General features: G+C 50.5%; 1 protein-coding gene across 6 annotated transcripts in view; it reads right to left on the bottom strand.

Moving 5' to 3' along the window:
• The window catches only part of Ttc7b (tetratricopeptide repeat domain 7B), a 223,393-nt gene that overhangs the window by 1,407 nt on the left and 194,682 nt on the right, over positions 1 to 27,304 (bottom strand). Inside the window, exon 21 of one of the 6 annotated variants that reach the window (XM_074067325.1) lies at positions 12,605 to 12,832. The exons of the other annotated variants lie outside the window; for them this stretch is intronic. Coding sequence (XP_073923426.1) covers positions 12,620 to 12,832 — 213 coding nt within the window. The 3' untranslated portion in view covers positions 12,605 to 12,619. Of the gene's footprint in view, positions 1 to 12,604; positions 12,833 to 27,304 lie in introns of those variants that run through there. 6 annotated transcript variants of the gene reach the window in all.

Raw genomic sequence — 27,304 nt, 5'->3', positions numbered from 1 at the left:
TTGCTCACAGCCTCCTGCCCTAACCAAGCCCTGATCTCAATGCCCCCTGTGCACAGTTGTCAATTTGCATTTTGAATAAGGGTGTATGTATTGGTCTCCGAATATTTGATCATCGCCATGCTTCCAAGTTGCACAACTCCATTAAATGTCATGTTTGTAACATTCATCCAACAGCTGTGTTCTTACAGACTCAATCTCTCTATTGGCAGGAGAGATTCTGAAATCATATCCAATCTCTGCTCTTAAATCACACCCTGATGAACACCTTTCCAGAAAAACTTCTTTGTTCTAAATCCTGCAAGTCTTTTCAATAGCTCTGGAAACCTTTGGGAAATGAAATTTTACTGGGAAAACTCACATAGTCTGTGTATGAATGAACTTAGAGGAACTGCGCCGGGTAGGGGCTAAGGGCTGGGGAGCTGTGTCCCCTAGAGACTACAGAAGCCATCTGGAGAGTCCCCCCAAAGTGGCTCTCTTTGGATATGACTCTTTCTAGGGTTCTCAAACATGTTGCAAATTTACCAGCAAAGGTTAGTACTGCTTGTCCATCCATCTAGACAACCATTCCGATCAGCTATTTAGTGGCTGTCGCCTGTGCCTTCTGTAAGCTATTTCTCCTGCTTTTGTTTGGGAGTTTTTTTTATAAGACTGGTGTTCACCTACCATCATAATTTTCTAGTCTGTTCTTTGACTCTTGAATTTTCTTTGAGCCAAAGTTTTTAGTTTTTTAATAAACTCAATGATGGTTGATAATTTCGGGGGGTCACTTAGAAATTTATCCTTCCACAGAACTGACATCTCTCATTCTCTGTGACTTGCCTGATTTTAAGTAGCTGACTACATTGTCCTGGTGATAGAGATCAATTTCTGCTACTGTGGTAGACACAAACTGGCTAATCCTGCCTGCCTTTGTCAAATGGTGAACTGTGACATGAAATGCTTTCTATTATTTTCCAATGAGCTGCAACAGCTAACTTTTGGATCAGAACCATACTGTTTTAATTTCTGCTACTCTGAGTCATGTTTTAACAGGTAGGAATAGTCTTTTTCCTCCTGTCCTTTGCTTCTATATATTTCCTGACAATCTCGCTCTGTACTACTCCAGATGAATGTTAAACTCATCTGTTCATTCCTTTTGGGGGTCGAATCATACTTGCATTGAATCTCTAAGCGTGTGCAGAGAAGCTGTCTTAACAGTGGTTAATCTTCCCACTGAAGAAGAAGCCAAGGCCTGATGGCTGTGCAAGTCTCATCCTAAACCTCCCACAAAGTCCTGTTCTTCCTTTGGGCGGTTCATGGGCCCCATACAGCCTGCTCTCAATCCCGAACTTCACCAATGAGTGAGGTCAGTAGGTCAGCTCTCTGGAGCAGAACCATCTAGCACAGTGCCATGAACAATGTGCCTGCCAATAGTGGGTTGCAGCACCATGGGTGCAGGGTGTGGGTGGGGCTCAGCAGAAGTGTCCCCCCTCCCCTGGAGACAAGCTCTGGAGGAAGCAGGGGACACCTGAACAGACAGTGTCCAGTCCCTGAGGGTAGCTTGGGCTGACCACCTCCTCTTCCCAGAGGTGCCTGAAAGGCAGCATGACTTCCTTAGTCACTTGCACCCAAGGTTACCTGGGAAGAGTTCATGATCAGTGGGAAGATAGCCAGGGGATCCATGGTACTAGGGCAGTGTGTGAGCCCTGTGCAGGCTCCTCCACTGGGAGGTGCAGAAGGAGGAGGAGGAGGAAGAACAACCAGGCCACCACAGAAAGCCAGTCCTAGTCTGCATAGGGTTTCTTCCAAGCCCTCTCCATCCCTCTCATAGGGTGAGGGAACTGGGTGCTCAGCTCCAGGTGGGGCTTCCTGACAGGATGAGTACTGTCTTACTACAGTACTGATAGCGAATGCTCCCCAGTGTCTGGGACACACTCAGCACTGTCCTAAGTGCATTGGTTTCCCTGGGGACCCCAAAACCATTTCACACGGTCATGGCCAGGACCCATGTGCACCAGAGTGCAAGGCCTGCTCTCACTGCTCAGAAAGAGAAAGAGCCCCAGCTGTGGGACAACTGTTATCACACCAGGTGAACTACTCCTCCCAGAGGCAAATCTCCTGTTCCCAGCATGCAGCTGGCCACTGCAGAACCCATCTTTCCCAGCTGCTAGGGACTGTGTGGAGTCCTCTGTGTGGAGTCCAGGGTGGCAAAGAATCCTGCCCGTCACCTATGATAGAGCTCCTCTTGAGGAATGTGACAACTTGACCTCATCACTTCCCAACCTTAAGGGCCAGCAGACCAACCAGGGACACTTGCCTAAGTGGTGGTCAGCAGAATGCCAGGTCTAATGAGCTCCTGGTTGTTTCCTTCCAGGATAGGCTGTCAATGTAGCTCCCCCTAGAACATTCTGATGCTGCCAACAGGAGCTGGGGGCAGGCAGGGGTCTGAGTGGTGGCAGTAAGCAGCAGTGTGGAGGGGTTATAATAGGGGCCTTTTTTCTTCTTCTAGGCAAGACTCAGTATAGCACAATATAACACACCCAGCAAGGGGATTCTAGTGGCTCTCCTGGCAGGGAGAGCTTTGCATGCCTCTGGTAAACAAGTGATGAAGGACAGCCACCATGGAAGGCAGGAAGGCATCCTTGCATACTTGGCTGCAGGTGGAGAACACAGTTCAGACCCACCAGGCTCTGCTGCTATAAATCAGCTCTGTGCTCTTTCCTTCATGGAGTGGGTTTGCCCTGTCAGGCACTGCGCTGTGCTTGGCTAATCTATTACCAATGCTTTAGAGACAAGGAGACCACAATCAGAAAAGTCAAGGTCCCAGGACCAGTGAACATTGAGTTGCAGGCTGCCTGGGTATGTCTGACGAAAGCCACCTGTTCTGCCCACAGGGATGGAGCTGCCCCTGTGGCTTTAAGAGGTGAGCCTGTGGCTGTGGCAGAGAGCTCTTTGGGGCTCTTGCATCACGCCCCAGTGCACTCAGGCAATAACCCACTTACACACATCCAAGCAACAGCAAATGGGCGTCTGCCACGCTGTGTCTTCCCTTTCATTTCCCTGACCACTAATTGCTTATTTTATTGCTCCTTTCCATGTTGTGATTGGGAAATTGCTCCTCTCCAAGGCACAGCTTTTCTCTGGCTCAGGCCTGCTGTTTGAGAGCTTCCTGTGTGTTTGCTCATGGATGGTGCAGGCTCCTTGCTTCCTTTTGGTGGCCCACAGGCTGGCCTGCTGGAGCCCCACCAGCACCTGGGCTGGAAATTTTGTTTAGAAAGTGTCAGGCCACTGAATCTGGGTGCAACCGACTGTGGGGGCTTCAGGGTATTGGGCAGGGGGCATTCTACCTGACCCTAAAAGTCCTGCAGAGCACAGCCCCAGAAGGCTTGTCTGACCATCACGCTCAGTGTGGGACAGTTGAGCACCTCTGGGGTTCCCTAGTGTTTAGGGCTCTTTTCCTTCATAGGCATGAACTTGTTCTCTGAAGGCTGCCATTCTCAGGTGACCTTGAGGCATCCTGAGGAATCTGCTTAGTGGAATTAATTCCTCAACCTGAGCTGCTCAAAGAGAGCTCAGACTTGTAGGGGCTGCCAGTGCAAGCTTGGCATAGGAATGAAAAATAGGCCTCTCCTCAGGTTCCCAGAGAGCTAAGGGCGGCTTGGAAATCAGTCACACCAAGAAATCAGCCTGCACAAGCTCTGACTGGGGTCTAAACCACTGCTGCATCCAGCATTGCAAGAAGGTTCAGAGGTGGGCTGGGAGCTGGATGTGCGTGGCTGTCAGGAGTGACACACCACCAGGTCCCTTTGTGTGCTGGGCGGGACTTCCCCCACCCTGGCCTTGATGAGCAGTTCTGCACAAGGGCCCTGACATCATTTCTAGTCCTACAGGCCCTGCTGTCTCTCTTCTCCAAAGTCAGAGGCCTCACTCCAGAAGCCCCAGCCTTCTTGTGGTTCTGTCAGGATGGCTGTCACCTGGTGCACTGCTGAGCACCCTCTGACCTCCCCAACCTCAATCAGCCTGAGCCCCCTGCTGGAGCTCCAGTCCATCTGTTACCCTCCCAAGAGCTCAGGCCTTGCTGCCTCCCACAGGCAGTCCACACGGCTGCTGTTCACAACCCTCCACCCGGCAGGAGAGAGATTCAAACTGACATAATCCAACACTCCCTGTCTCCACATCAAAATCAACAAAACCACTGGGTGCTGGCCCAGATGTGCCGGGACATAGCACAGTCAGACAGCAGACTTGCTCTCAAAGAGCAGTGAAAATGTTTAATGATAATGGAGCCATTACTCTGTGCTGGGTGCTGGCTCTACTCTTGGCAGGCAGGACCCCTCCACCCTCACCCACCTCCAGGAGCCCATGCTATCGCAGAGCTGAGGCTGGCACTGTGCTGTGTGCCTGTGCTCTAGCGCTGGACCCTCTCTCTTCTCCTGTGCAGGGTGTGGAAACAGACTTCTACCTTCCCAGCCCTGGGGTTCCTGAGCCAGCAACGAGGGGGAGTCACCTCGGAGCTCCTTTGCTAGGTCCCTTTCATTAAACATAAATGGAGATGGTTCCCAAGCTTGTAATTATTCTAATCAGGTGTTTTGTACAAATAAGATCTTGGTGATGCACCAAATTAGAAATAAAGGATTAAATTAAACCTGCTATTTCAAATGAGATGAAATGGACTTGGCTAGTTTGAGGGCAATTAGCATTTTCCTCACTCCTGCCTTTTTGTTGCAGTAATTGCTGCCCCAGGACTAGACACTTTGCTACTTGTGCCCTGCAGGAGTCAATGAAGGCTGCAATGAAAGACCCTGGCTCCAGGAGCTTAGGAGGCCAGCAGCCTGAGCTACTCTCGGAGTCGGAAGCCCACAGGGCTGAGACCCTTTCAGAGACATCCCTTATGGTGCTCTGCCCAAGAGTGAAGTCAGCCATTTGGTGGGCTCACAGGTATGTCGTGGCCACTGCTTGTCCCTCTAGGGGTACAGGCACAAGAAGATGACATCTCTGGAAGAAAGCATTCTTCCCAAGAAGCCACTTAGAAGTCACGTGGCTTACCTCTGACTGGGCGGGTCTTTCTTCCCAGCTGACTGTTGCTTTGCAGGCAGTGTTTGGGGACCCAAACACTCAGCATAGGAAGGAAGTGAATAGTTTCCAGTGCTTTGCACATTAGAGCCTGGCCGATACTGTGGACTCCCAGCTCTGCTCTCAGCTCTTCTGAGCAGAGCAGTGAGCTGCCCATGCCACATTGGTGTCAGCCTCACATGTGCAAGGGCCACACCAAGGCCAAGGATGGGGGAGGAAGTCTGATGTTACATGTGGGTCTGGAGCACTAAAAGAGCTTTTATCCCACTTCTAGGTCAGAATGGCCACCATTACACCATGGTAGGGGGCAGAGATGGGGGTGGGTGGCTCTTCCAAAACCACAAATAAACCTGGAAGGACAGAGGCATGGATCTACCCCCTACCCCCGTATTATTTTTTAGTGTGCCAGGAGTTATAATGCATGCACTGTGGGTCTTACTGATGCCAAGGTGCTTGCTTGCCTGTCCTGGGTGGTGGCTTATCTCTAGTTCTGCTCCCCCACTAGACTTTGCTGTGAGTACCTGGAGGGCAGGGAGCAGACCAGCGGTCATCTCTGACTCCAGGCTGACCCCAAGCAGGTGGCAAGTAATCAGGGCAAAACAGACAAATAAACCAGTCCTAAAATAATATGACTAATGCCACTATTAACTGAGTGTGGTCCAAGAAGCCCGGGCCCTGCTCTAGTTCATCACACTGGCCTTGGGGAGGGGGGAAGATTTTCCAGGTACCCATGAGCCAGCAGCTGGTACAGCTATAAAGGTCAAGCCATGCTTGTAGAGTAGGGTCCCAAGGCAGGGGCTGTGGGACAGGGATGTCCTTGTTGCTAAGATAGGTAGAGCCCTGGAGGAACTGGATTGGGCTGAGAAATATGTCCATAGCTTTCTCAGGACCCAGCCTGGGCCTGTGTAGCTGGCACCCCAAGCCTTTTTGATAAAGCTATAGAATCCTGCGCAGGTGGGATTCCTACCATCAGGGGTGGTGGTAGCAGCCGAAGGAAAGCCTTTCATCCAGCTTTGTCACCCCTGGGAAGTTGATAGAGCAGCGGAGCTGGTTGGGCCTGAGCCATAGCTGTGCTGGCTGGGGCTCGTGACACAAGGAGGGGCCATGAAAGGCACTGCAGGCCTGGCTGCTGTGCGGGGTTTGTGTATTAGAGGGACCCACCGGGCCACAGGGGAAAGGCTAGCTCTTCAAGGTGTGTGACACCTAGGCTTGCTGGATAGCTGGGACTGCCTGCCAGCTCGCCATCTACTTGGTCCACTTAGTCTCATTTGCTTCATCTGTGTGAAGGGGAAGACACGGGTTCACAGGAGAGCTCAAGGAATCACAGAAGCAGTTTGCAAAGAGCTAGCAGAGTGCTGCATGCACTGTCAACCTTAGAACGGTTGCCCTCATCAACATTAAGACTATGGTAGAGCCAGATGCCGGTGGCTCACACCTATAAGCCTAGCTACTTGGAAGGCTGAATTTGGGAGGATTGTGGTTTGATGTCAGCTTGCTCAAATAGTTCTTGAGACCCCCATCTCTAAAACAACCACAGCAAAATGGACCGGAGGTGTGACTCAATCTGTAGAGTGCCTACTTTGCAAGTTCAAAGCCCTGAGTTCAAACCCCAGTGCCATCAAAAAACAAAAACAAATACATGGTGGTTCTCATTCCTATTAATGGTCTTACAGGAAGGGACAGGAATCAGTATGGTGGCTGTCTGAGAGACAGCCACAGCCCCTGGGGAAGGTGCTCTGTTCCCAGCAGAGCCCAGGGGCTGTCATGGCCTTCCCTGAAGCTGCAGGCTCACATACCACAGAGCTAACTTGTTCCCTAAGAAAACCCCAGAACTATCTCCAGACCATCTGCAGATAAGGCAACAGTGGGCCAAAGAGGAAAAGAGCCTTGCTCAACACCTGTCCCCATTGCTGGACACAGTAGGGCTGGAAGGCAACCTCCAAGAGCTGGGTGGAGTGCCTGACCTTCAGTAAGTTCCCAAGTTCTCATCTCTGATCACAGTGCTCTGAAAGTACCGATTTCAGCTTTTTTTCTGCAAGAGGCTGTATGCACAGCAGTTATTTCTTTTTCTTTTTTTTTTTTTTTATGGTAGTACTGGGGTTTGAACTCAGGGCCTCACACTTCCTAGGCAGGCGTTCTACCACTTGAGCCTCTCCATCAGTCCCTGTACGCACAGCAGACTGAGAGCTTTTTGTAAGTCAATGGAACCCCCATGAGTGCTCCATTATCAAGGGAAATGGGCCCCAGACCTGCAGTGTGGCTGGTCTGGGAGGCTGCATTGGTGGGCACAGGCCCACAGACGAGGAGGATCAACATACTCCATCCTTTCTCTTTGCATATTTGCTTTTTTCCCTAAGGATGCCACCAATCAGAGGGAGGTAGGGGATGGTGGTGGTGTTTGCAAAATATAGTTCTTTCAAATCAGAACATAAATAGCAAACTAGTGCCACTCTGAGAAGACCACAGGAAACAAAGTCTTGGTCAGGATTTCTTTGGAGCAGCTCTGGAACACAGAGCCTAGGGCTGCCCTTGCCTCCCTCTGAGCTGCCCTGTGTTCTTTGGCAAACATCAGCGGTGTCACTGGTTCTGAGCATGAGCGTTTGGTGGGCAGCTAAGGGGGGGACTGGTGAGCCATCCCTGCTTCCCAGCAATCCCTCAAAGAAGGAAGTAAGAAGCAACACACCAGTGGGCTGCAGCTGTGGCTTCTCTATCTGGATTCCAGCAGTTTCAGGTGAGGCCTGGTCTCTACTGGGCTCTGTTTTGTGTTTCTTTTGTTCTGAGAGCTTCAATATGGCACCAGCTCACAAGGAAAGCAAGTGTGTGTGTTTAGGAAAACAGCACCAGCCTGGAAGACTGGCCTCTAGACCAGGAGCTCCACAGGGCCAGGTGTCCTCAGCCCACCCTCGTCCTGACTACACAGCTCTGCCCCCCAGGGCACATGCAGATGGACTCATACTGCTACTCTGGGACTATAGCAGACAGTGGGCACCCCAGTGTGCATGCATGTAGCCATCTCTGGGTGGCCCCCAGTCCTCCCCACCCCCACACTCCAGGCCTCCGGGCAGGGACAGAGCTTTCATAAGGCCACTTAACCTTCAGAACAACAAAGACAGTTTCAAGCTCTGCTCTGGGAACCTGGGCAGAAGGGCAGTGAAGGGAAGACTGCCAGGACAAAGGAGAGGAAGGAAACTGTCAGCTGCTGGGGACCTGTTGCCTGGAGGAGTGGGGCCTCCATGGAAGGTCAGCTCAGATAGAGGAGGGCGGCTCTGGAGTACGTCAGCAGAAGCCAGGCTCCTGTGCTACATGGCCGTTCTCCATCTATGATGGCCAGGGCTGTGGCAACATAAAAGGTAAATCCCCTTGGATCACTGTGGTCTCTCCCCTCCATGTCCCCCAACTCCTCCTGCTTGAATGTCAGAACCACAACACAGGCTGATTCTCCCCTCTCTTTCCTTCAAGTTAACTACAACAGATGACCAAATCTGTTGCCGCCAGTAAGACCTGGTGTGGGGCCCAAGGAACCAAAGAAGGGTGAGGGATGCTTCTGGCTTGGGGCAGGGAAGGGCCTGAGTGCTTGGTGGACACTGAGGCTTCTCCTCATCAGCGTGTGCTGCCTACACCAGGAGGGAAAGGGCCCGCGGAGGACTCCCAGCTGGGCTCCAAGAGGCAACACTCCCTCTTTGAGGACATCTGGGGACTGCAGGGGCCGCCTTCTCATGGGGCCCCTTTCCCAGGCCAAATGTTTTACTTGAGGAAAACACTGAACTAACTCAGAAGGAAATAAAACTCAATTTTCCAAAAACCTCTTATTTTTCTAAGCCAGTGGCCAACCAGCTATGGAAGCAGATGTCCTTGGGTTGGGACAGGTGCTGAGTCTCTGATGTACAGGTCCCTGCTGCTGTCTCCAACAGGTGGTCTTCTACTTTTGCTTACACCTCCAGTAATGGGGAACTCCATCTCCCCAGCAGTCCACGCCATCAGTGGGCAGCCTGGACTGTGGCTTAAAAACATGGAGTCCTAATTAGTCTTTTCATCTAATCCCCCGTCTCTGATGTTCTGAGTCCCCTGGAGTCATGTGACAGTCCTTCGGGATCTGAAGGAAGCTTCCAGAACAGTACTGCTGTCCTGAGTGCTTTACAGTAATGGTAAATTCAGACCTCCCACCCACTCTCCCCACCTCGCTGAATTCTGCTGCTCAATGCAATCTTTAGAGGGAGACCTGTGGGTTCAGACAGAGGCACCATTAAGCCTCAGGCAAATGTGAGCATGGCTTTTACTTTTTTTTTTTGAGACACCTGTTTGGCAGAATCTCTTAAAGCTGCTTTCTTCCTGGATGGTTTGGAATATTCTAGAGGAGCTTACTCTGCAATCAGAAGTGCCAGAGTGATAGGCTGTCATGCAGCAGATACTGTACAGGATGCGGCAATCTGGCTCTGAGCCCAAGGGCCTGTCCAGCCTTTGCCCTCACCTCACTTTGGCCTTATTTCTTTGAAACTGGGTGCTCAGGACTGGTGCCAAAATATCCACAGGTTGTGGTGGCTGTTACAGAACAGTATCTGGGGAGTGGTGGGACATACAGGGAGGGGACTATAGCTTTCCTGGCAGCAGCCCCCAAAACCCAGAGCCTCATGTCCAGGTGGGTGGTGGTCAGCATGGTGGGGAGTAGAGCACAGTGCATTCCCAGAGAGCCAGTATCCTTATTTTATAGGGGGACAAATGCAGGCCTGGAGAGGGTGAGCGCAATCATCTTTCAGGCTCTATGGGGGAATTGGTTCTAAGAACTCCTTCGGACACCAAAATCCTCAGGTGCCTGAGAATGGTGTAGCGTCTGCCTAGCATCTGTGCACAACCTCCCACAATCACCTCTAGAATATGTGTAATACCTGTTGCAATGTAAATGCTTTATAACCAGGTGCCATTCTGTATTATTCAGGAGACAATGACGTGAAAAAGTCTGTATATGTTTTATATAGATGCGGTTTTTTTCGGATATTTTTGATTGGCGATTGGTTCATCTGTGGATGTGGAAGGCCAATTGCACACTGCCAAAGTCACAGAAGTGAGCTGTGGATCAGCATCCGGGCATCTGGGTTCCCAGGCTGGGGCTCTGTTCACTCTGCTACAACCGAAGCTCTTCTGAGCTCTTTCTTCCCTTCTACAACAGCACAGCACTGGTGTGCCAGCATGGTCCGCATGCTGGGGATGGGCCACACTCGCTGCCCACAGGAGCGCAGTGGATCCTACCCCAGCCTGAGGCACTCGGAGCTGGGCAGGGCTCGCTCACACACCAGGCCAGCACCTGACTGATGGAAGGAGGATGAGGGAGGACTGCCCCAGAAGACATGATGTGACACTCAACCCTTTTGCTAAACAAATGAAGGCGGAAGCTCAGGATCCAGGTGGCTGACTCATGTCCACATAGCTGGAGAGAAGAACCTGTGACCCCAAGCAAGCTCCTATGCTTTTGCCTCTAGTTTCCCTGTGAGCTGCTGTCTGCCCCGCCTAATTCTTCCTGGAGCAGAAGCCTCTTGGTGGTTGCACCTGAATGGTCTGGGGCAGGCTCCTGGATCTTGGGGGTGATGAGATCATTTAGCAACCAGGCAATTTCAAAAGGCAAAGAGGCATGGGAGCAGCACGTCACTTCCACTCACAGATGCTTGGAACAGAGTGTCCTGGCCCTAGCCCCAACACTAGTCCCTTCACTTGCTCTTGGAGTGAATGGTGTGGTTATTTTGCTGGTCAGGCAGAAGAGGGAGAAATGACCTTAGTAACAGCAGGACAACTTCACTTCAACATCAGTCTGTTTCTGACATTGGCACTATGAAGACTTAAGGGAGGCATCTGCTTCCTCTGCTGAGTGCTGCCCTGCCTCAGCCCTGGGTGGTCAGTGCCTCTTGCATCTGACAGGGGCGCTGGCTGCCACAGGGGGTTGGGGGATCCCAGAGTCAGGGCAGCTGTCCACTGACGGTAGCCTGAGGCACAACATTCATAAACTCAATGCCCACATTCACAGGAGCACCACATGGTGCACTGACCTAATTGAGAAAGCGTCAGGTCAGCAAGTCCTATGCAGTGTCAAAGGACAGCCAGTGAGGATCGACACCAGATCCATTCAGTGCAGCTCAGGCTGGGTGATGGGGGTGGACGAGGAGACAGGAGGAAGCCCTGGGGTCCCCAGCCATTTTCCTGACCCCGAAGCCGGAGACCATTCTTGGTAGTATTCCAGATGAGTCTCCAGCCTCCCTTCCCCCAACTGCCATTTCATCACATGCTTTGTAGTAATGGGATGAGCTCAGAGGCTGGGCCTGAGCCCTGGGCCTGACCATGCTGCTAGGGGAAAAAGCATGCTTTGGTCTTGATGCTGTGAGGCCTGACATGACCCCATCAGTGTGCTCTGGGGGGGGTGCTAGTATGGGTGCCTTGGCTGGTACTTTTCCATTGGCAGTGGGCAAGACACTCCTGTTGACTTAGTTATATGTCTCCCTGGTTGACTTATTTATTTATTTTTATCTACCTTCCTCAACAACAAGTTGGGCAGAGAACAACGGCGCAGGATGGCCTGGAAGCCAAGCATTTCCCCATAGCCCAAGTTATCCATACGGTGGAAAGTTTGATGCTAATTGCCCCCTGGGGACTCCTCCTGCCCTCAGGGGAGGCCACAGCTCATGTGTTTGGGAAGGTAGCATGCCACCACAGGTGGTGTGCACCCAGCTAGGGAGGTGCAGGCATCTGGGAAGTTCTGCTGCAGGCCCAGGCTTCCTCTGTGCTCTGGACCCCTAACTCCACAGGTGAAAAGAACAGAGCCAGGCAGAGGTCTAATTCCCCCAGAAGTCTTGGGAGAGGCAGGTGGCTCTACATGTCAGATGGGCTCCCAGTGAATGCTTGGCAAGGTCAGAGAACAATTCATGTGTGACCACTGTGGAGCTCCACTGAGGGACTTGCTGGAGTCCCAGGGCCCAAGAGTGAGAATCCTAGACACCCCAGCCCCCACTACATGGCCCAACACTGCAATCTCTTCCCAACAACCCTCACAGGTCCTCGCTGGCCCTGCTCAACCTGTCCTCAGGTGAGGTGGGGGAAGGAGGCCACACCTTAGTGGGGCACTCTCTGTTCTCAGTCTGACCATTTGTCACCAAATTCTGGGAGAAAAAAGCCTGTCCCTAGTTACCTTGCTCAGCAGCCAGAAGCTGTGCCTTCCTTGGGTAGAAGGGCAGGAATGGAGCAGTTCATGGGGCAGGGGGCACAGCTCCCTGACCTGCTCTGTGATCCACCATCCAGTGCCATCCAGTCTTCTCTCTCAGCCTCCCACTTTTCTAATGCAGAAAATGAAGGGGCTGAGTAAAAGATCTCCAGCTGAAAATTACCGGTTTTGATAAGATTTCCCCGCACTACCGTGTACTCAGTGTGTATGTTCTCCTAGAAATTGAGTAGGAGCAGCTCAGGTGGCCAGGAGGGCTTCTTGGAGGAGGCTCTGGAGCAACTTGGCCAGGAGGAGCAGAGGCCAGGTGAATTCTGATGTCTAGCAGCAAAACAGTGCAACAGGAGACCAGCACGGAAACCATGCATCCTACCTCTGCACGGGAGAAGGGGAGCGGCTCTGCTCTGTTTTTGCGGAGTGGGGTGGCAGGTGAGACCAGGCAACCATGGCCCTTGCAGGGTCACTGAGCAGTACAGTTCCACTTTCTCCTAGTTTCCTTTGGGACAGGCAGACAGGTAGAATATAGTGACAAAGGATGGGTTCAGTGGGTATGCTGGAAGGTCTCTGGATTGATAGAAAACTCTGCAAAGCACCAAAAAGCCAATAGTGTAGATGAGTTACTACTGGACTAAAAAAACTCAGGCTGCCAGAGGCAGTGGCTATACCACTCATCTTTGCCTCTCCAGAGATCTTATGGTCCTTGGGACCCAGACATAATATATACTTTTGGCTGAAAGTCACATTGTTTTTTTTTAATGGTGGTACTGGGGTTTGATGAAAGTCACATTCTTGATACTGCAGGCACTCAATAGATGACTATGGAATGAGTATCATCTCCCAGTTCCACTCATCAACCCTCCTGTCCAGCCTAGGGTCCACCATGAGCATGGGTGTGGAACTCACCCCAGCCTCTTTACCAACGTGCACCCTGGGCCCAGTGTAGCTGGGTGGTGGTGATGGATGCTGTCCTCAGTCAGGACAGCCAGCAGGCTTCCAGGCCCATCTCTGAAGGCTGCCTTGGGATTTGATTCCCCCAGGCTCCATCTGGAGGATGCCAGCTGCTTCATGCTGCCAGGATGACACAAAGCCTGTGTCATCAGGATGACACAGCCCCAGTTTTCAAGAGACAGGGGACGGAGGAGGAAGGCCCCGCTGGGGGCAGTGGACAGTGCTCTGTTGCAGCTGCAGACAACTCACTGGGGCACAAACACCAGGATGATTCACTACCTGCCATGTGGACGCGGTCATTTTGGCCAGCACCTACCCCATCCCTGCCAGGGTCTGGCATGAAGCGTTTTTTCCATTTTAAAACAGGAACAATGATAAGATACTTTCCAATGAAGGGAGGACTAGAATTGATAAGTCTTGGGACATTTTTTTCCCCCAAAATAATAAGAGAACTCATAACCCCAACTTTGGCCAGGACTTGGCTCTGCTCTGGCTGCTTCTCACCACACCACATGTGTTTCTGGGCACTAGTGCTACAGAAGCTGCAATTTAGTGAGGAAAAGAGAGACAGTTTGCTTGGAAATGGGGTCTTTCACTCCTGGGGTTCTTACAAACTTTCTCCCTAGACTTCCCAACTTAGGCTCAGAGCTAGAACAAGGACGATGGCAAACAGGCTGGGAACAGAGTGGGGAGCCACTGCTACCTGGGGAACACACACTTGTAAGGCATCCGCTAGGCTGGAGCTTTCAAGAACAGAGACCCAGCCTGGTGCTTTCTTTTCCCACACAGTTGAGCCCTTATCATTTCCCACTTCAATGTGGAATAAATCAGCATCAAGATTAGAGACATCTCAAAAACCCCCAGGCAACTCTGAGGGGAAGAGCACAGAGAGGTTGCTTAGCTAAGCTCACACACATGGCCCCCTGCTACTTAATGGGCAGCTCACAGGAGCAGGCTGCCTTCTCAGAAGTCAAGCGCCCCTGCATGGAGCTAAGAGAAAAAAGGGGTCTCTGGGGCTTAGACAATAACTTGAGGGAGATGGGCAAACTGGAAGAGCAAATTAAAGCCACCACCAACATCACTCCTGTGGCCACCTGGGGCCAGTGGACTCAGGAAAGTAATAGCTGGCCTGTGCTCCAGCTCCACTGTTCTCCAACTGCACAAATGGCTGGAAAGTGAGCCCTTTCCTTCCTGAAGCAGGGGAAGGGCAGGCCCACGGGAAGGCATGATGTCCATCCTCTAGGGGCCCTGAGGGTCTCTATTTCCCATGCAATTTTCACAGCCTCTCTGGTAGAAGGGAAGGTCAGGAGATGAATGGCTGGCTGTGAGGTGACGTTTATGTGCTGGGCACATGCCAAGGACTGTGTCTGGCCCCAGTGAGAGCCCTGTTAGGGTGGAATGTTCACTTCTGTATTACAGAGGTCAAATAACGTGCTGAGGTCACACAAATCCCTGCCCTGGCTCCTTCAGCTTCCACCTGGAGGGCAGGAGAGTTGTTAGATCTGTGCCAAATACTCCACTCAGGAGTCCTGAGTTGGCGTTCCCTGGGATGGTCTCCTCTGCCCAAGAACACTGCTCCTGGAGGAGCCTTTCCTTCCTTCCCTCTTAATCCCCCCTTCTGGACCTGTGAGTTCAGTGATGTGCCAGCAAACTGGTCTCTGAAAGAAAAAAAGTCCTTATAAGTGGCACTTTCCATCGTATAAATCCTCCCACTATGGCTGACTTCAGGCTGCCCACTTGAGGTCACTGTAGTGGTGGGGTGAGGTGAGAAGGCCAGGACTGCCCAGCACATACTATGGGTACCTCCTAGCTGGCAGGGGCTACAAGAGACCCTCCCACTGGAGCAGAGGGACCACAAAGCAAACACAGGTGATGCTGGACCATCAATCACCAATTTTGGTGTCCAAGCCACACTGTCATCCTCGTGGTTAAGGGAAGCAACACAAAAGTCCTATTTTCTTCAGTGCTGAGGATACAGAAAGTGGCAAAGGGAGACATTTTGGGGTTGGGATACAGTACTAGGTTTTTGGACTCCAGGTCTTAAGTACTTTACCACTTAAGTCACACCCCAGCACTTTTTGCTTTAGTTATTTTTCAGATAGGGTCTTGACCTTCTTGCTTGGGGCCAGCTTCAGACTGAGATCCTCCATCTCCTGCATAGCTGGGATTATAAGCATGTATCACCATTGCCTTGCCTAGCTTGTTCTTTGAGATGATGGTGGTCTCACGAAAATTTTGCCGAGGCTTGCCTCAAACCACAATCCTCCTGTTTCTGCTTCCTGCATAGCCGGGATTACATGTGTGGGCCACCGCGTCTGGTGGAATACATTTTCTTTATCATGAGAAGCTTGATAGAGAGGCTCAGGGCTTCACTGATACTCTCTGAACGCTTCCTGCTCTGGAAGGGGTGGGATGAGCTTTCTCCCTGTCAACAACACAGCCTTCCTAGCCCAACTTCCCTGCAGCCACTTCTCAGCAAACAGCCCTGTCCCGTCATGCTTGCTGGTAGGTGTGTGGGTGTCTGAGTGGGGGTGGGGATGGCTGGAGGGGGGCTGCCGTTGGCAGCAAGGGGAGACTATAGCTGGTTTTCTTTAATCATTCCAAAGGCAGAAGCAGATCTGTCACCTTTGTATAAGATGCCAGGCAGCAGGTAAAGAATTTAACAGCTCGTGGGAGTTCTAATTAGAGAGCCAATTATAACTCGATTGACCTGTCTCGCTTTGAAAGGCCTGGAAAAATGCACGTTGTCCTTAGGAAGAAGCAGGTCTTGCTTCTAGTTTGTTCTGGGAGGTCCCCGCAGGGATCACTCACTTGTGCTCCGGTTCCAGCCCCGTGCATCTGTCTGAACCCTGCCGCCCTGTGCAGAGGATAAGAGAGAAGCTGCAGGGATCTGGCTCCCTTTCTGCAGGGGCCGCTGTCTGCGGCAGGCGAGCTCTGCTTCTTTATTCATGAAGAAAGACACAGCATCATATACCAGAGGCTCCCCTGCGACTAGGCCAGCAGTTTCTGCTGTATTTGGACAGACACTGGCCAGCATTTCAATTGTGGATGTAACCAAGACTGAGCTCTTGGCAAGGCAGAGTGTTAGGCTTATTGTATGTGTGTGCATATGTGCGCATGCCCAAGTATCCTTTCAGTAACAGTCATTGCTGTTACGAGCTGGGGGTCACCCACTGCCCCCTAAGTAAGCTGTCAAGGTCTCAAATAGTCATGAAGAGGGGACATTTCATATTTCTAAGAAACAAGGTACAACATTCACCACCAGGCATCTATGAAGGTCTTGGGCTTAGGTACATGTAGTCACATCTAATTCCCACAGGGCCGTGACTGATCACCATCATTCCTACATGGAGAAGAAGAAACTGAGGCCCAGAGAAGTGAGGCAACTTGCCTGGGGCCCCAGCTCCTTTGTACGGAAGCTCTGTGTCCAATCTAAGCCACTTCCTCCAAGTAGGAAAGTGATTTTGCTGGCTGAGCCTCTCCCCTGCCTGAATCGCCTAAATCTCCTGTAGCTGTCTCTTCCTCTAGACATCAGTGCTTGAAAGGAGGGGTTGGGACAGAGTCAGGTATATTCTCAGGGATCTCATCCAGTGTCTGGCCCACATATCTTATCTCTGTCATCTTACTTAATCTGCAAAACAATTACCAAGGGACTGGTGTGCTGAGTCAATGCCCAGAGCACATGGGAATGTAATGCTTAGGGATGATGCTAAGCTAATGCTTAGCTGGACACAGAGAAGTGCTTAGTGTGGAATCTCTCCTGCTTTTTGGTCCTGTTGGTGACTGAAAGCTGATGTTCTGAGAGGCTCCATCATAAACAATACCTGTATGAGCATTTTAAGACAGGCGTTTTGTAAATATCAAGCAGATAAAAGGAAGAGTGCATCCGCAGTGAGCCTGGTGCACACTGAGAAAAGCACAGTGATCCTTGGAGGGCATCTTCTGCTGGGGCAAAGTTGGCTGCAGCCTCAGGACCCCTACTAAAGAGCTCTTGAAGGGCTTCCCCAAGCTTCTAGAGGTTGGAGTTTTCTGGACACCAGGGTCCACGGTGAGAGTGCATAGTGGGGCTCCCATGGCTTGGTTTGTCCTATTTTCTCCTTTCCCAGATGAGAGGCCAGGCCCTCCCCTGAGCTGGGTGGGGCTCTCACCCAGGCTCTGGTTGTGCCCTCCACACACCTGCACTCACTCGTTGGTTTACAGTGCTCACCGGGTGGTAAGTTCTCCAAGATAGGCCCCAGAGCAGGCTTCAGGACTCGTGCAGGGCACAGAGGCTGCTTAGGTTTCTAGGTCAGGACCTCTTGGCACCCAAGGGACTGAGAGTCGGTGATTTCTGATTTATCTGTCATTCTTTCCTCCTAAGCCACCCTTAGCCCCATCCCCTGGTGACAAGAGAGGTGTCAAAGGACAACATAGAAACATCCCTGAATCCAAATTAACACTGAAGCTGGCAATCCAGGCAAATCATGGCTCCAGACAGCTGAGAGACACAGCGAGGAGAGACAAAGACGTCATTCCAGATGGATGCAAAAGAGAAAGGAGCCAAGCTGGAGACTGCTTGACCATTCTGACACAGTCAGAGCAAGGACCATGAGAACTCCTACTCTCGCATCAGAGCAGGGACCATGTTCTCCGGGGCCAGGGTCTGTCCTGGAGAAGTTCAGAGAGCTGATCTCTTTTACCTTACCTCAGTGGCTACCTCAAGGAGACAGGTACTACTGCCTCATTTCACAGATGACGAAGGTAGCAAAGAGCCTTCAAAAGTGATGGGGTTACAACTCCTAGAAGGCTGCTACTTCCTGCTCTGTGCCCTTCCCCTATCTGGTTTCTTAGATTAGGAAATGTCAATGGGATTTTAAATCTGCACTATCTTCAACTCCTGGCAAGTGTCAGGTCCACAGGTTTTCATTGCCCACTGTCCATTTTAGATTCTCACCCATTATTGGGAGAGACTTCTCTAATCTTCTCTACGTTCTCCAGTGAGATGTCCTCCCTACATTTTAGGCCTAAAAGTATTAAACTTAGTCTGCAGGTCCAGACCACAGATGGGATTGACATGCCTAAAGAGAGCCCATAGCACTCAAGGAGGAGTCTCGGACTAGCCTCAATGCTGGAAAGCAATCCAGGCAGATGGGGGTGGGGAAGAGGGAGATGAGGAATGAAACACAGCAGCAGGGCTAAAATCCAGGGGCCAAGAATAAGGAGTGGAGTCAGGACTAGCATTCTAGAACACAGAACAACTCAGACATAAGACACAGTGCCTAATTCAAGCCAGGGAGCAGAAATGATGCAAAGCGGGAAGGCAAGGGAACCTAGATGTCAAATTGCAGGGAAGCAATGGGGCACAATTTCAAAGAATAAATATCTTGGATAGGATATGTTAGAGCTACAAAATTTCAGATCATAATTACTAAGGAGACTGCATGGCCTGCAATTAGTCATCTAAGACCCAAAACAGAAAACAGAAGTAAACATAGAACTGAGTTTTCCTTCAGTTAAAGTGAAGGAAGGCCTAGAGACAAAGGCAATGCATAGCTTCCATTTCAGAGCCAGGCCTGGCCTGGTTTGCCCTTGGTCCTTGGGAGAACAGTAGTGACCTGATGCCATGCTCCCTGACCTGTACCATGAAAAGTGCTGCAGTGGTAAAAGAGGTACCTGAAAACCAAACAGAAAACAAACACCTGCAGAGAAAGTTTGAGGCGGGGGTGACTTGGGAGGTAGGGCAGGCACAAGAGCCACAGGTGGACGGGGGTCATGTGATATAGAGCAGGAGCGCTCTGTGCCCTGGGGACATTCCTTTTGCTTCAAGGAGGACACAGATGCCCAGCAGCCAGAAAATGTTATAAGCTAAAAATAGACAGTTTCAAAGGATTTGAAGACACAGCTTCTGTCACAGGAAAGTGTCAATTACCTGGCTCTTCCCCCAGGTCATTTCCAATACCTTCTGTAACCCAGGCTCTCTACTGGCTGTGCACCTCTGACCACGCATTGGTAGCCTTGAGAGGGGTGGGTTATCCCCACTGCTGCCACCTGTTTCCCCTCACCTCCACCCTAGGGGAGCCATCTCTGAGCCACATGCAAAGCAAGGCCAGGCTGCTTTTCCTTTGGTGCGGGAAGGGGGGGTGTGGAGATACCCAGGCCAGGATAAGAAGGCCCCATCCTCACTGGGCAGTTGGCTGGGATTTGACTAAAAGAAACTCCACTACCAGAGAATTCATCTGAGCCAAGGGACCAGGGGTTGGGGTCTGCTTCTTCTTTTTTTTTTTTTTCTAAACAGAAAATAATATTTAATGATATTCATGTGACATGCAGAAGTGAGAGGTCCAGGTGGTCCTAGGGCAGAGATGACAAGCCCCACTCCCCCTTCATTTCCTGACTCTCCAAAAGGCTGAAGCTATTCTTTTCTTGGCTCATCTGTGACCACAGGACCCTGGCAGGGAGGCTCTGATTTAAAGATATAAATGGTGTGTTCTGGGCTCCAGGAAGGGACTCTCTAGTGCAAAGGAGGGGCCCCTCCAGGACCTACACAGCACTTGTGCACCCTGGAGCAGGTGCTGCAGGTCAGCCTGGTGACCTGGTCGTGCCAAGCACAGTGACCAGAGCCCAGATGATGGCTCCCCAGGTCCTCTCTGAGATCCTGCTTGCTACACTCACCAGAAGGTTCTATTCATCAGCCCTGACCTGGTCTCTGTGGACTCATGTGAAACCATGTGGCTATGTCCTCCAGTTGTATCCCAACACTTTTCCTGTGTCATGGTCAGAGAGGATGGCACTGAGGCAAAGTGACAAGCACCGAAAGTCCTCTGCACAAGGAAAGAGAACTAGATGACCTGACCACTTAAAAAAATGGCACATTCTGATGTCATCCAAGCTCAGCCTCTTCAAGGGCAGCAGCCTCTAGTGCTCTTGAAGGACAGGAATGGGACCTGCCTGGCTGCTTGCAGCTGTTGCTCACCCCCAGCTCCACCCCCACCCCGTCTCCACACCTGGTCCACACAGGTCACTGTGTGACCACCCTGCAGTGAGCTTCCAGCTGAGAGGGAAATGGATTATGGAGGGCTTCAAGATGGAAGGTAAGGGCTGAGGGCCTCTTTGTATAGATGGGTGGGGGTCAAGAAGAGTCCTAGAGGAGGTGACAGTTGAGCGGGGCTGCCCTTTAGGTCCAAGACTGAGGGGTGAGGCATGCTTCCTAACAGCTGTGGTTTGGTACCAAGAGGAAAGTGGCAGTATGAAGTCCAGGCCACCATCTCTGAAGCAAGCTGGGGCCTCTAAACACTCCCCTCCCCTTTCAGCCTTCATAACCTGGGCCGCAGGCTCCACAGAAACAGCTGGCAAGTAACACTTAAAAGCAAAAGAGTTGTGCTATTGGTCAACCACATGCTAGGATATGCTCTCATTTCTGCTCCTCTTACCAATGGAGCCTGGTCACAGTGGGCTGGTACCAACTCAGAGAAGAGATGCCCCGCCTTCGTCACATAGCTTGAGGAGTTAGCACTACAGGTGTGACCCACATCACAAGGATGACAGCCCTGCTTACAGCTATCGTTCCACAGCACTACACACCTGTATTCACTCATTCAATCCACACAGCACCACCATGAGGTGCTACTGTTACCCATTTTACTATGAGAAAGTGGAAGTACAGGAGGATTACAAAATCTATCTGAGGCCTCACAGTAAGACAAAGCTGAGCCAGGCACGGTGGTGCACACCTGTAATCCCAGCTATCAGGGAGGCGTAGGTAGGAGAATTGCAGTTTGAGGTCAGCTGGGGCAAAAGTGCCAAACCCTATCTGAAAAGTAAACTGAAGCAAAAAGGGCTACAAGTGTGGCTTTACATGGTAGAGTGCTTGCCTAGCAAGCTCAAGGCCCTGAGTTCAAACCCCAGCATTTCCAGCCAAAAAAAATTAACAAAGCTGGGTCCTGACCCAGGCTGCTGCTCCAGTGCCATGTCTTAGCCTCTGTGCCACCTTGTCACCAACGCTCTGGACTCCCAAGTGACAATACTAACATGCAGTCTGCTACTTTCTCATCCCGGTTGGCTCCTAACTTACAACATGACCCTGGGCAGGTCACCAAGAGCAGCTTCCCTCATTGGTAAACAAGCAATCCCCCATTTCACTGGCTGTTGGGACAACGGCACATCAGATATGGCATTGTTGAGAAAAAAAGTGAGATTCCTGCCGAGTATTAACAATTGCTGAAAAGACTTCAAGCTGAAGGAGCAACTGCCGCATTCACCGTTGAAATGGGACAAGATGGAGCAAAGCACAGACAACTGAACTTCCACTAGACAGCTCTGCTCTTCCCTCTGCCCTGTGGGCCTGACCCCAGTGACACTGGTAAAGTGAGTGAGGACGATATTAGCCAGCACACAGGACCAGGACGTCGAAACATCTCACAAAACTTTCTTCAGAGAAAAAAGCTGTTTTTAACTTTCAAGGCATTTTTTTAATTGTGAAAGAAAATAAATACAATTAATAGATGAGATGGTCTCAACTAGACTATTGCACGGCTTTAACCGTGCTGATCACTCTTTCTGTGTATGGAAAGACAGCCTACACTGGGTGAGAGAGACCCATTAAAGCTTGGTTTTGCTAGAGGAAGGATCTTCAGATTCTGTTTCACCAGGCTACTTGTGCCAGAGTCTTTCCCAGACTAACAAAACTGAGCAGAGTCTCTCTAGGGGAAAATCAGAGAGGTGCAGATGTAATCCTGTGTTGCCTGTCTGTGCCTTGGGTCCCTCACTACGCTGACGGATCAGTTGGAGACACACAGACACAGGTTGCCAGTCCCTGGAGTTCCAGCATCTCCACACTCATCTCTCCTCTGGCAGGGGCACATATTGGGAAGCAGGCTGCTAAACGAAAAATATGAGATACAGCTCTTGCCCAAATCTCAAAGAACAGATGGACACTTTCAAAGACGGGCGTGAAAGCAAAGCACCAAAGTTTTGTGATTAACAATGCCAGCTCCCTTAGCAAGTCCAGCTCACCTCTTTTCCTCCATTCAGCCCTTCTCTGCCAGTCTACCAGCCTGCCATGTACAATGGAATGAAATGCTTTCACACAGTAAACAGGCCTTTGAGCTTGAAAACAGTTTAAAGACAGCTCTGACTTCAGGCTCCTCTTTGAACTTCAGAAGAGCACTGCCTGCTCAGAGCAGTGTTACCTGTCAGCTTTGTCTTGGCAGATCAACCTTCAGAACTGTTAAAACAACTGAAAATGTAGCTGTAATCCAGAAAACATGTCCTCGTGCACTATGCTGCAGTGCAACCCCCCAACCCCAGCCTGCCATCAATGTGGGACACCTTTGGGAATCTTGTAATGAAATGTGTTTTCCAACAGCCAGTCTGCTACAAACATGGTACCTTGGAGCAGGACTGAAACCCACTCCTTGAGCTTTTATGCTCATGCCACTCAAGGGAGAAAGCCTTACGGAAAGCCTGTGTGTGAAGCCTTTGGCCTGAAGCCATCTTGACTGAACTAAGAGGTTTCTGACTCTTGTAATCCATCCACAGAAGACAAACAAGATTTTCAGGCCCACTATGCCCCAGACCAAAAGCCTGCTTGCTTATTAGACTGATCCCCTTATGGAAACCTGAAACGTGTTTTTCTGAGCAGTGACCCCTTCCAAGTGGCTGTAGCCCTGCCATATCCCATCATCCCCAGGACCCCAGGGGAGGCTGATAGTCCTTGGCCACACTCCTCAGGCAGGGGCCCTCGTCAGTGAGAACACCACCGGTCTGTTACCACCTCTTCCTCTGGGGCACCTAGAGCTTAGCACTTCCCTAATCCTCTAACCATCCTCTTCCAATGACCATGGCTTTCTGTCCCTTTCCAGGTTCAGCCTCTTCAACATTCACAGGGATGGTCCCTTCCTGCTTTCAGTCTAGGTTTTCTCATTTTTCGGCATGAGCTCTGAGACAGCACTGTCTCTGTCCCCAGATACTCCTCAGGAAACTGCCCATCCTTTTGGTGAACACATTGGTTCTCCTCCTCTGGCTGGGGGAGTTGTGTTATGTCACCAGTACTCCTACTGTCCCCTTCCATGGTCCTTTCCAATGCTGCCTTGGGTGATGCTGGCCACCCTCCCCCCACTACTGATCCCACCATCTGCTCTGGTTCTACACCTGTTCTTAAACTGTCAAATGCACAGAGGTGGACCTCCTGCTGGCACCTATCGTGCTGTTTATTGCTAGCCTTATCAACTCCCTCCAGTGTGCTTCCTGGCTCCCTTCCACATGCACCTGGCTCCTGAAACCTTGTCTCTTTCCTACCTTACCACCTCACACACTGCCCTCAAAAGCCCACACTGACATTATCAGAGGGCACCCAGATGTCCTTGTTTGCAGAGCCTGTCCCCGTCCTGGTAATTGTGTCCTCGGCTGCTCTGAATCTCTGTGCCTGTCCTTGGCTTGGGAAGTCTGCTCTAGGATGCAGTGCTCTCTCTGCCTGAGGTCACTGTGGGCCACCTTCCCTTCATTTCCCTCTACTTAGAACACAGAATGACTGCTTTGGAAAAAGCTGCCCTGGGCCTCATGAATTCATTGTACTGGGGGCTCAAGGTTTTTAACATAGTCAGCAAATATATGTAAATTTATACATTTATACAAACTAATAAGGAAACATGCCTTAAGATTTTCCGGGAAAAGTCTGATCACCCTATGAATTCCTCCCCTTGGAAGCAACATTACTTTGTAATTTTTGTCCCTTCAGCTTATATTGCTCCCTTAATAACTGCCCATGCTTGGCTCCCTCGCCTCCTGGTCTGTGTTCACTCAACATGTTGTTCTTTTCTCCCTTCTCACTAGATGTGAATCTGAACACATACAGTAAGGCTACTATGGGGCTTAATTTACATTTCTTTTGTCAAATCTGACCTTTGGCTTATTTTTGTGAATACTATCTGCTTTTTAACAAGGTTAACAGGTTTGCATTTTTGCATAAATTGAGGGTGTTAGACATCCTGGTGATCTGGCATGATCTGCCAGTTATACCCTAAAGTTATTGAGAATTGCTCTCCACAGAGCAAGCCCAGCTCCCATTGTTTTCTGCAGATTTCTGTGGCCACCCAACTACTGTCACTACTTGTGATAGACAACATGGCCTCCTGCCTTCTAGACATCTCCCTCCAACTGTCTCTCCAGCTCCTTGCCCTTTTCTCTGAGTATGAGGGCTGCTATGGACCTTATCCATCCTTGCAGTCTTTTCTGTGAGTACAATTTGCCTCACGATTGGTTCCTTCCCTGGGGACCTCTTTGATTGGCTCTATGGTGGTCTCCCGTGCATGTTCTTTGAACTGCTAGTCTGAATCTTTTGGCCCTGGCTTGGCCTGGGCTGCCCCTTGCCTGCTTTCACCCTTCTCTCCCTGGATGCCAGGCAACTGTCAATGTTCTTCTCTGTTTCCACCTCCCCATCTCATCCCCAAACTTGGTCTAGTGAGGAGACACTTCCACTGTCCCTGCTTCCACCTGCCTCCAGGGCTCACACACCAGTCTGCTTCCTGTGAGTCACAGGAGATTTCGGTTCTTGTGTTGACTTTGTCTCCATGACATTTGGTGCTAATCAATCCAGATCTGTTTATGTGCTTGAGGAAACCGAGGCACAAAAAAGGGGAGTGACTTGCTCCAAGACCCTGAGGCCAGTGAGTGACTGTGAAGGCCACCTCCCTCTATCCAAGGTCATAGAAGCACTGTTTTGCTGCATAGCTGGGGGGAGGGTGTGGGGGGGTCCTCAGGCTTAAGAGCCTCAGGATTCCAAGGGTCCCTCCACAAGCACCAGAGGTCAAGAAGGAGGGATCTGCCCTTGGCTATGATGGGGCTCTCCTGCTGTGGGCAGAACATAGGTGACAGTGCATCATTCATATGGTCACCAGGAGGAATTTTCCAAATGACTTTTGGGAATCACCACGATTACAGTCAAGGGCAAGTTACTGACTTTGAAAATCCATACTCTTCAAAATCTTCAGGCGTGTGGCTTTCAACCTGCCTTCAATCTAGACAGTTTTCTGAATACATCAGATGCATTGAGAAAGAGCTTTTGAATCTGTTATTATTACTGGTTTTATTGGCAAGACCCCCCAAAGCAGCCACCGTCTCTGGGCCCGGTGAGGCATGGTTGCTGCCAATGGGTGTGGGCCCCACCACTGGCCCAGTCCCTGCCTTATCAGCCTAGAGCTGGGCGCAGTTCTTGCTCCTTCAGAAAGGAAAGTGCTGCCTGACATTTGTCAGGAGCTCAGGTGTCTCGAAAAGCTCCAAGGAGGAAACAGAAGACTCCCTTGGTGCGATTTTCCTATTTGATCTTTTGTCTCATGTGTTCCCCTTGGGGGTGGACAAGAAATACTTCTCTGAATAATTCATAGACCCCCCCAAGGTGGAAATACACTACCTCTTTTGAATAAAGACGGGTACATGGGGTTGATTGTACTTCTGCAACGTTCCAGCAGAAGCTCAGAGTTCTGAAAAGCTGTAACAAATCCTTCTTCCAATAGTGAGACAAAAATTAAAAGCCAGGTAATATTTTTAATCCAACAGACTAATGTTTGGATAATTTGTGAAATTATTTATAAAGCTGCATTGAGCTACAGCATCCTCATGAAAGGAAGTTGAAAAAAATTAAGTAGCTATAATTATTATAAGGTTTGATTTATTTTTAAAAACTGAAAGTGATTGTCTTCAGTTTTTTAGGTAATTAGCACCCAGTAGGTACCAGGAACTCTGCTGGTCTTGTTATATGAGTCATTTCACTCAGTTCTCACACAGCCCACCTGGGTAAGTACCAGCACAATTCACAGAAGCACCACAGCTCTTGGAGGTTAAAGGGCAAGTCCAAGTTCAAGTCCAGATCTCACTCTTAGGAGTACACTCTTCCCAGGATGCCTAATTCTTGGTACATCAGCATTCTTCTGCTGAAAACCAGAAGTTACACCTCAGCCCCTTCCACATTTTGCAACATTTATGCGAAATGGCAAGATAAGGAAGGCTTTGGAATCCTTCAGAGAACATTTACAATGCTGTTTAGTTATAAAACCACATCCTTTCAGTTCTAGACTGACACAGCCTATCCAGTGGAATGCCTTCCTTTTGCAAAAAGGGCACTGAAGTGCAGAGAGTTTTATGTGCCTTTCCAGAAGTTAAAGTGAGCTAGTGACACCACTGGGGCCAGATCTCTGTCCCTAGACTCCTTGTCCAGCACTTGTTTTTCATCTCACACAGCACTGTCTGATTATGGGTACTGAGCTCCCAAGGGCCTGTGGCGTGAAGAGCACCTGAGCTTCATTACAAGGCTTTTCTTTCTTGTGGTCCATTAAATCAGCGATGACCCACTGCTAAGAATAAAACGGAACTTTGGAACCCAAGCTTGGCACACAGGCCTAGAGAGGGCAGTGTGGCTTTTCCCCCACTCCACAGACCTTGTTACTTTGAGTTTCAGCTTAGACTCTCACAGGAAGGGAACAACAGACAGAAGCGCCCTGCACGGTGTGGCGCTTCATCCGCTTTCTTGGCAGTGCTGGAGGCTGAGCTCAGGGCCTTGTGCTTGCTAGGCAGGCACTCTACCACTTGAGTCACGTCCCCAGCTCATACATTTCTTGACGGATGGAAACTCCAGAGTGACCAGTCTGCTCCCTGCCTGCCTGACATTGAGCTTTTCAGGGGACAATTTCAGGACTTCTCAAAGATGGCCGATGGCAAGGCACTGGGAACATGAGGACAACATGCCCATCTTTTTGCCTGGACATCCAAAAGAGGGACACATGTGTTTCTGAAGAGCTGCTGCACGCATATGCTGTGTGGAAACTGGGTGACTTACCTGTGTCCCTGCTCTAGCATCTCACCTCTCAGTGCCACATAGCCAGGCCCTTCTTTCTCTGGGCTGTCCTCTACCAGTGGCCTTAGGGACCAGCGGGAGTCTTAGGGTCCTTTAAGGTAAAGGAACTCCCAGGGTGTAAGCGTTCTGACCTCTGACCTCAAGTCTGGGGTGGGGATGGTGAATACTCCCTCAAGGTGACTGCTGTAAGCAGTGCAGAGACCAGAATGACAATGACAGTGTCCAGGGCTATAACAATGTCCTTACCAAATCCAGAGCCACAGGGTGGCTTGGACTGCTGG

Source organism: Castor canadensis, chromosome 3, assembly GCF_047511655.1.
Source record: "Castor canadensis chromosome 3, mCasCan1.hap1v2, whole genome shotgun sequence".
Classification (NCBI taxonomy): Eukaryota; Metazoa; Chordata; class Mammalia; order Rodentia; family Castoridae; genus Castor; species Castor canadensis.
The sequence above is the reverse complement of the archived record's forward strand: the minus strand, read 5'-3'. Positions and strand labels throughout refer to the sequence as shown.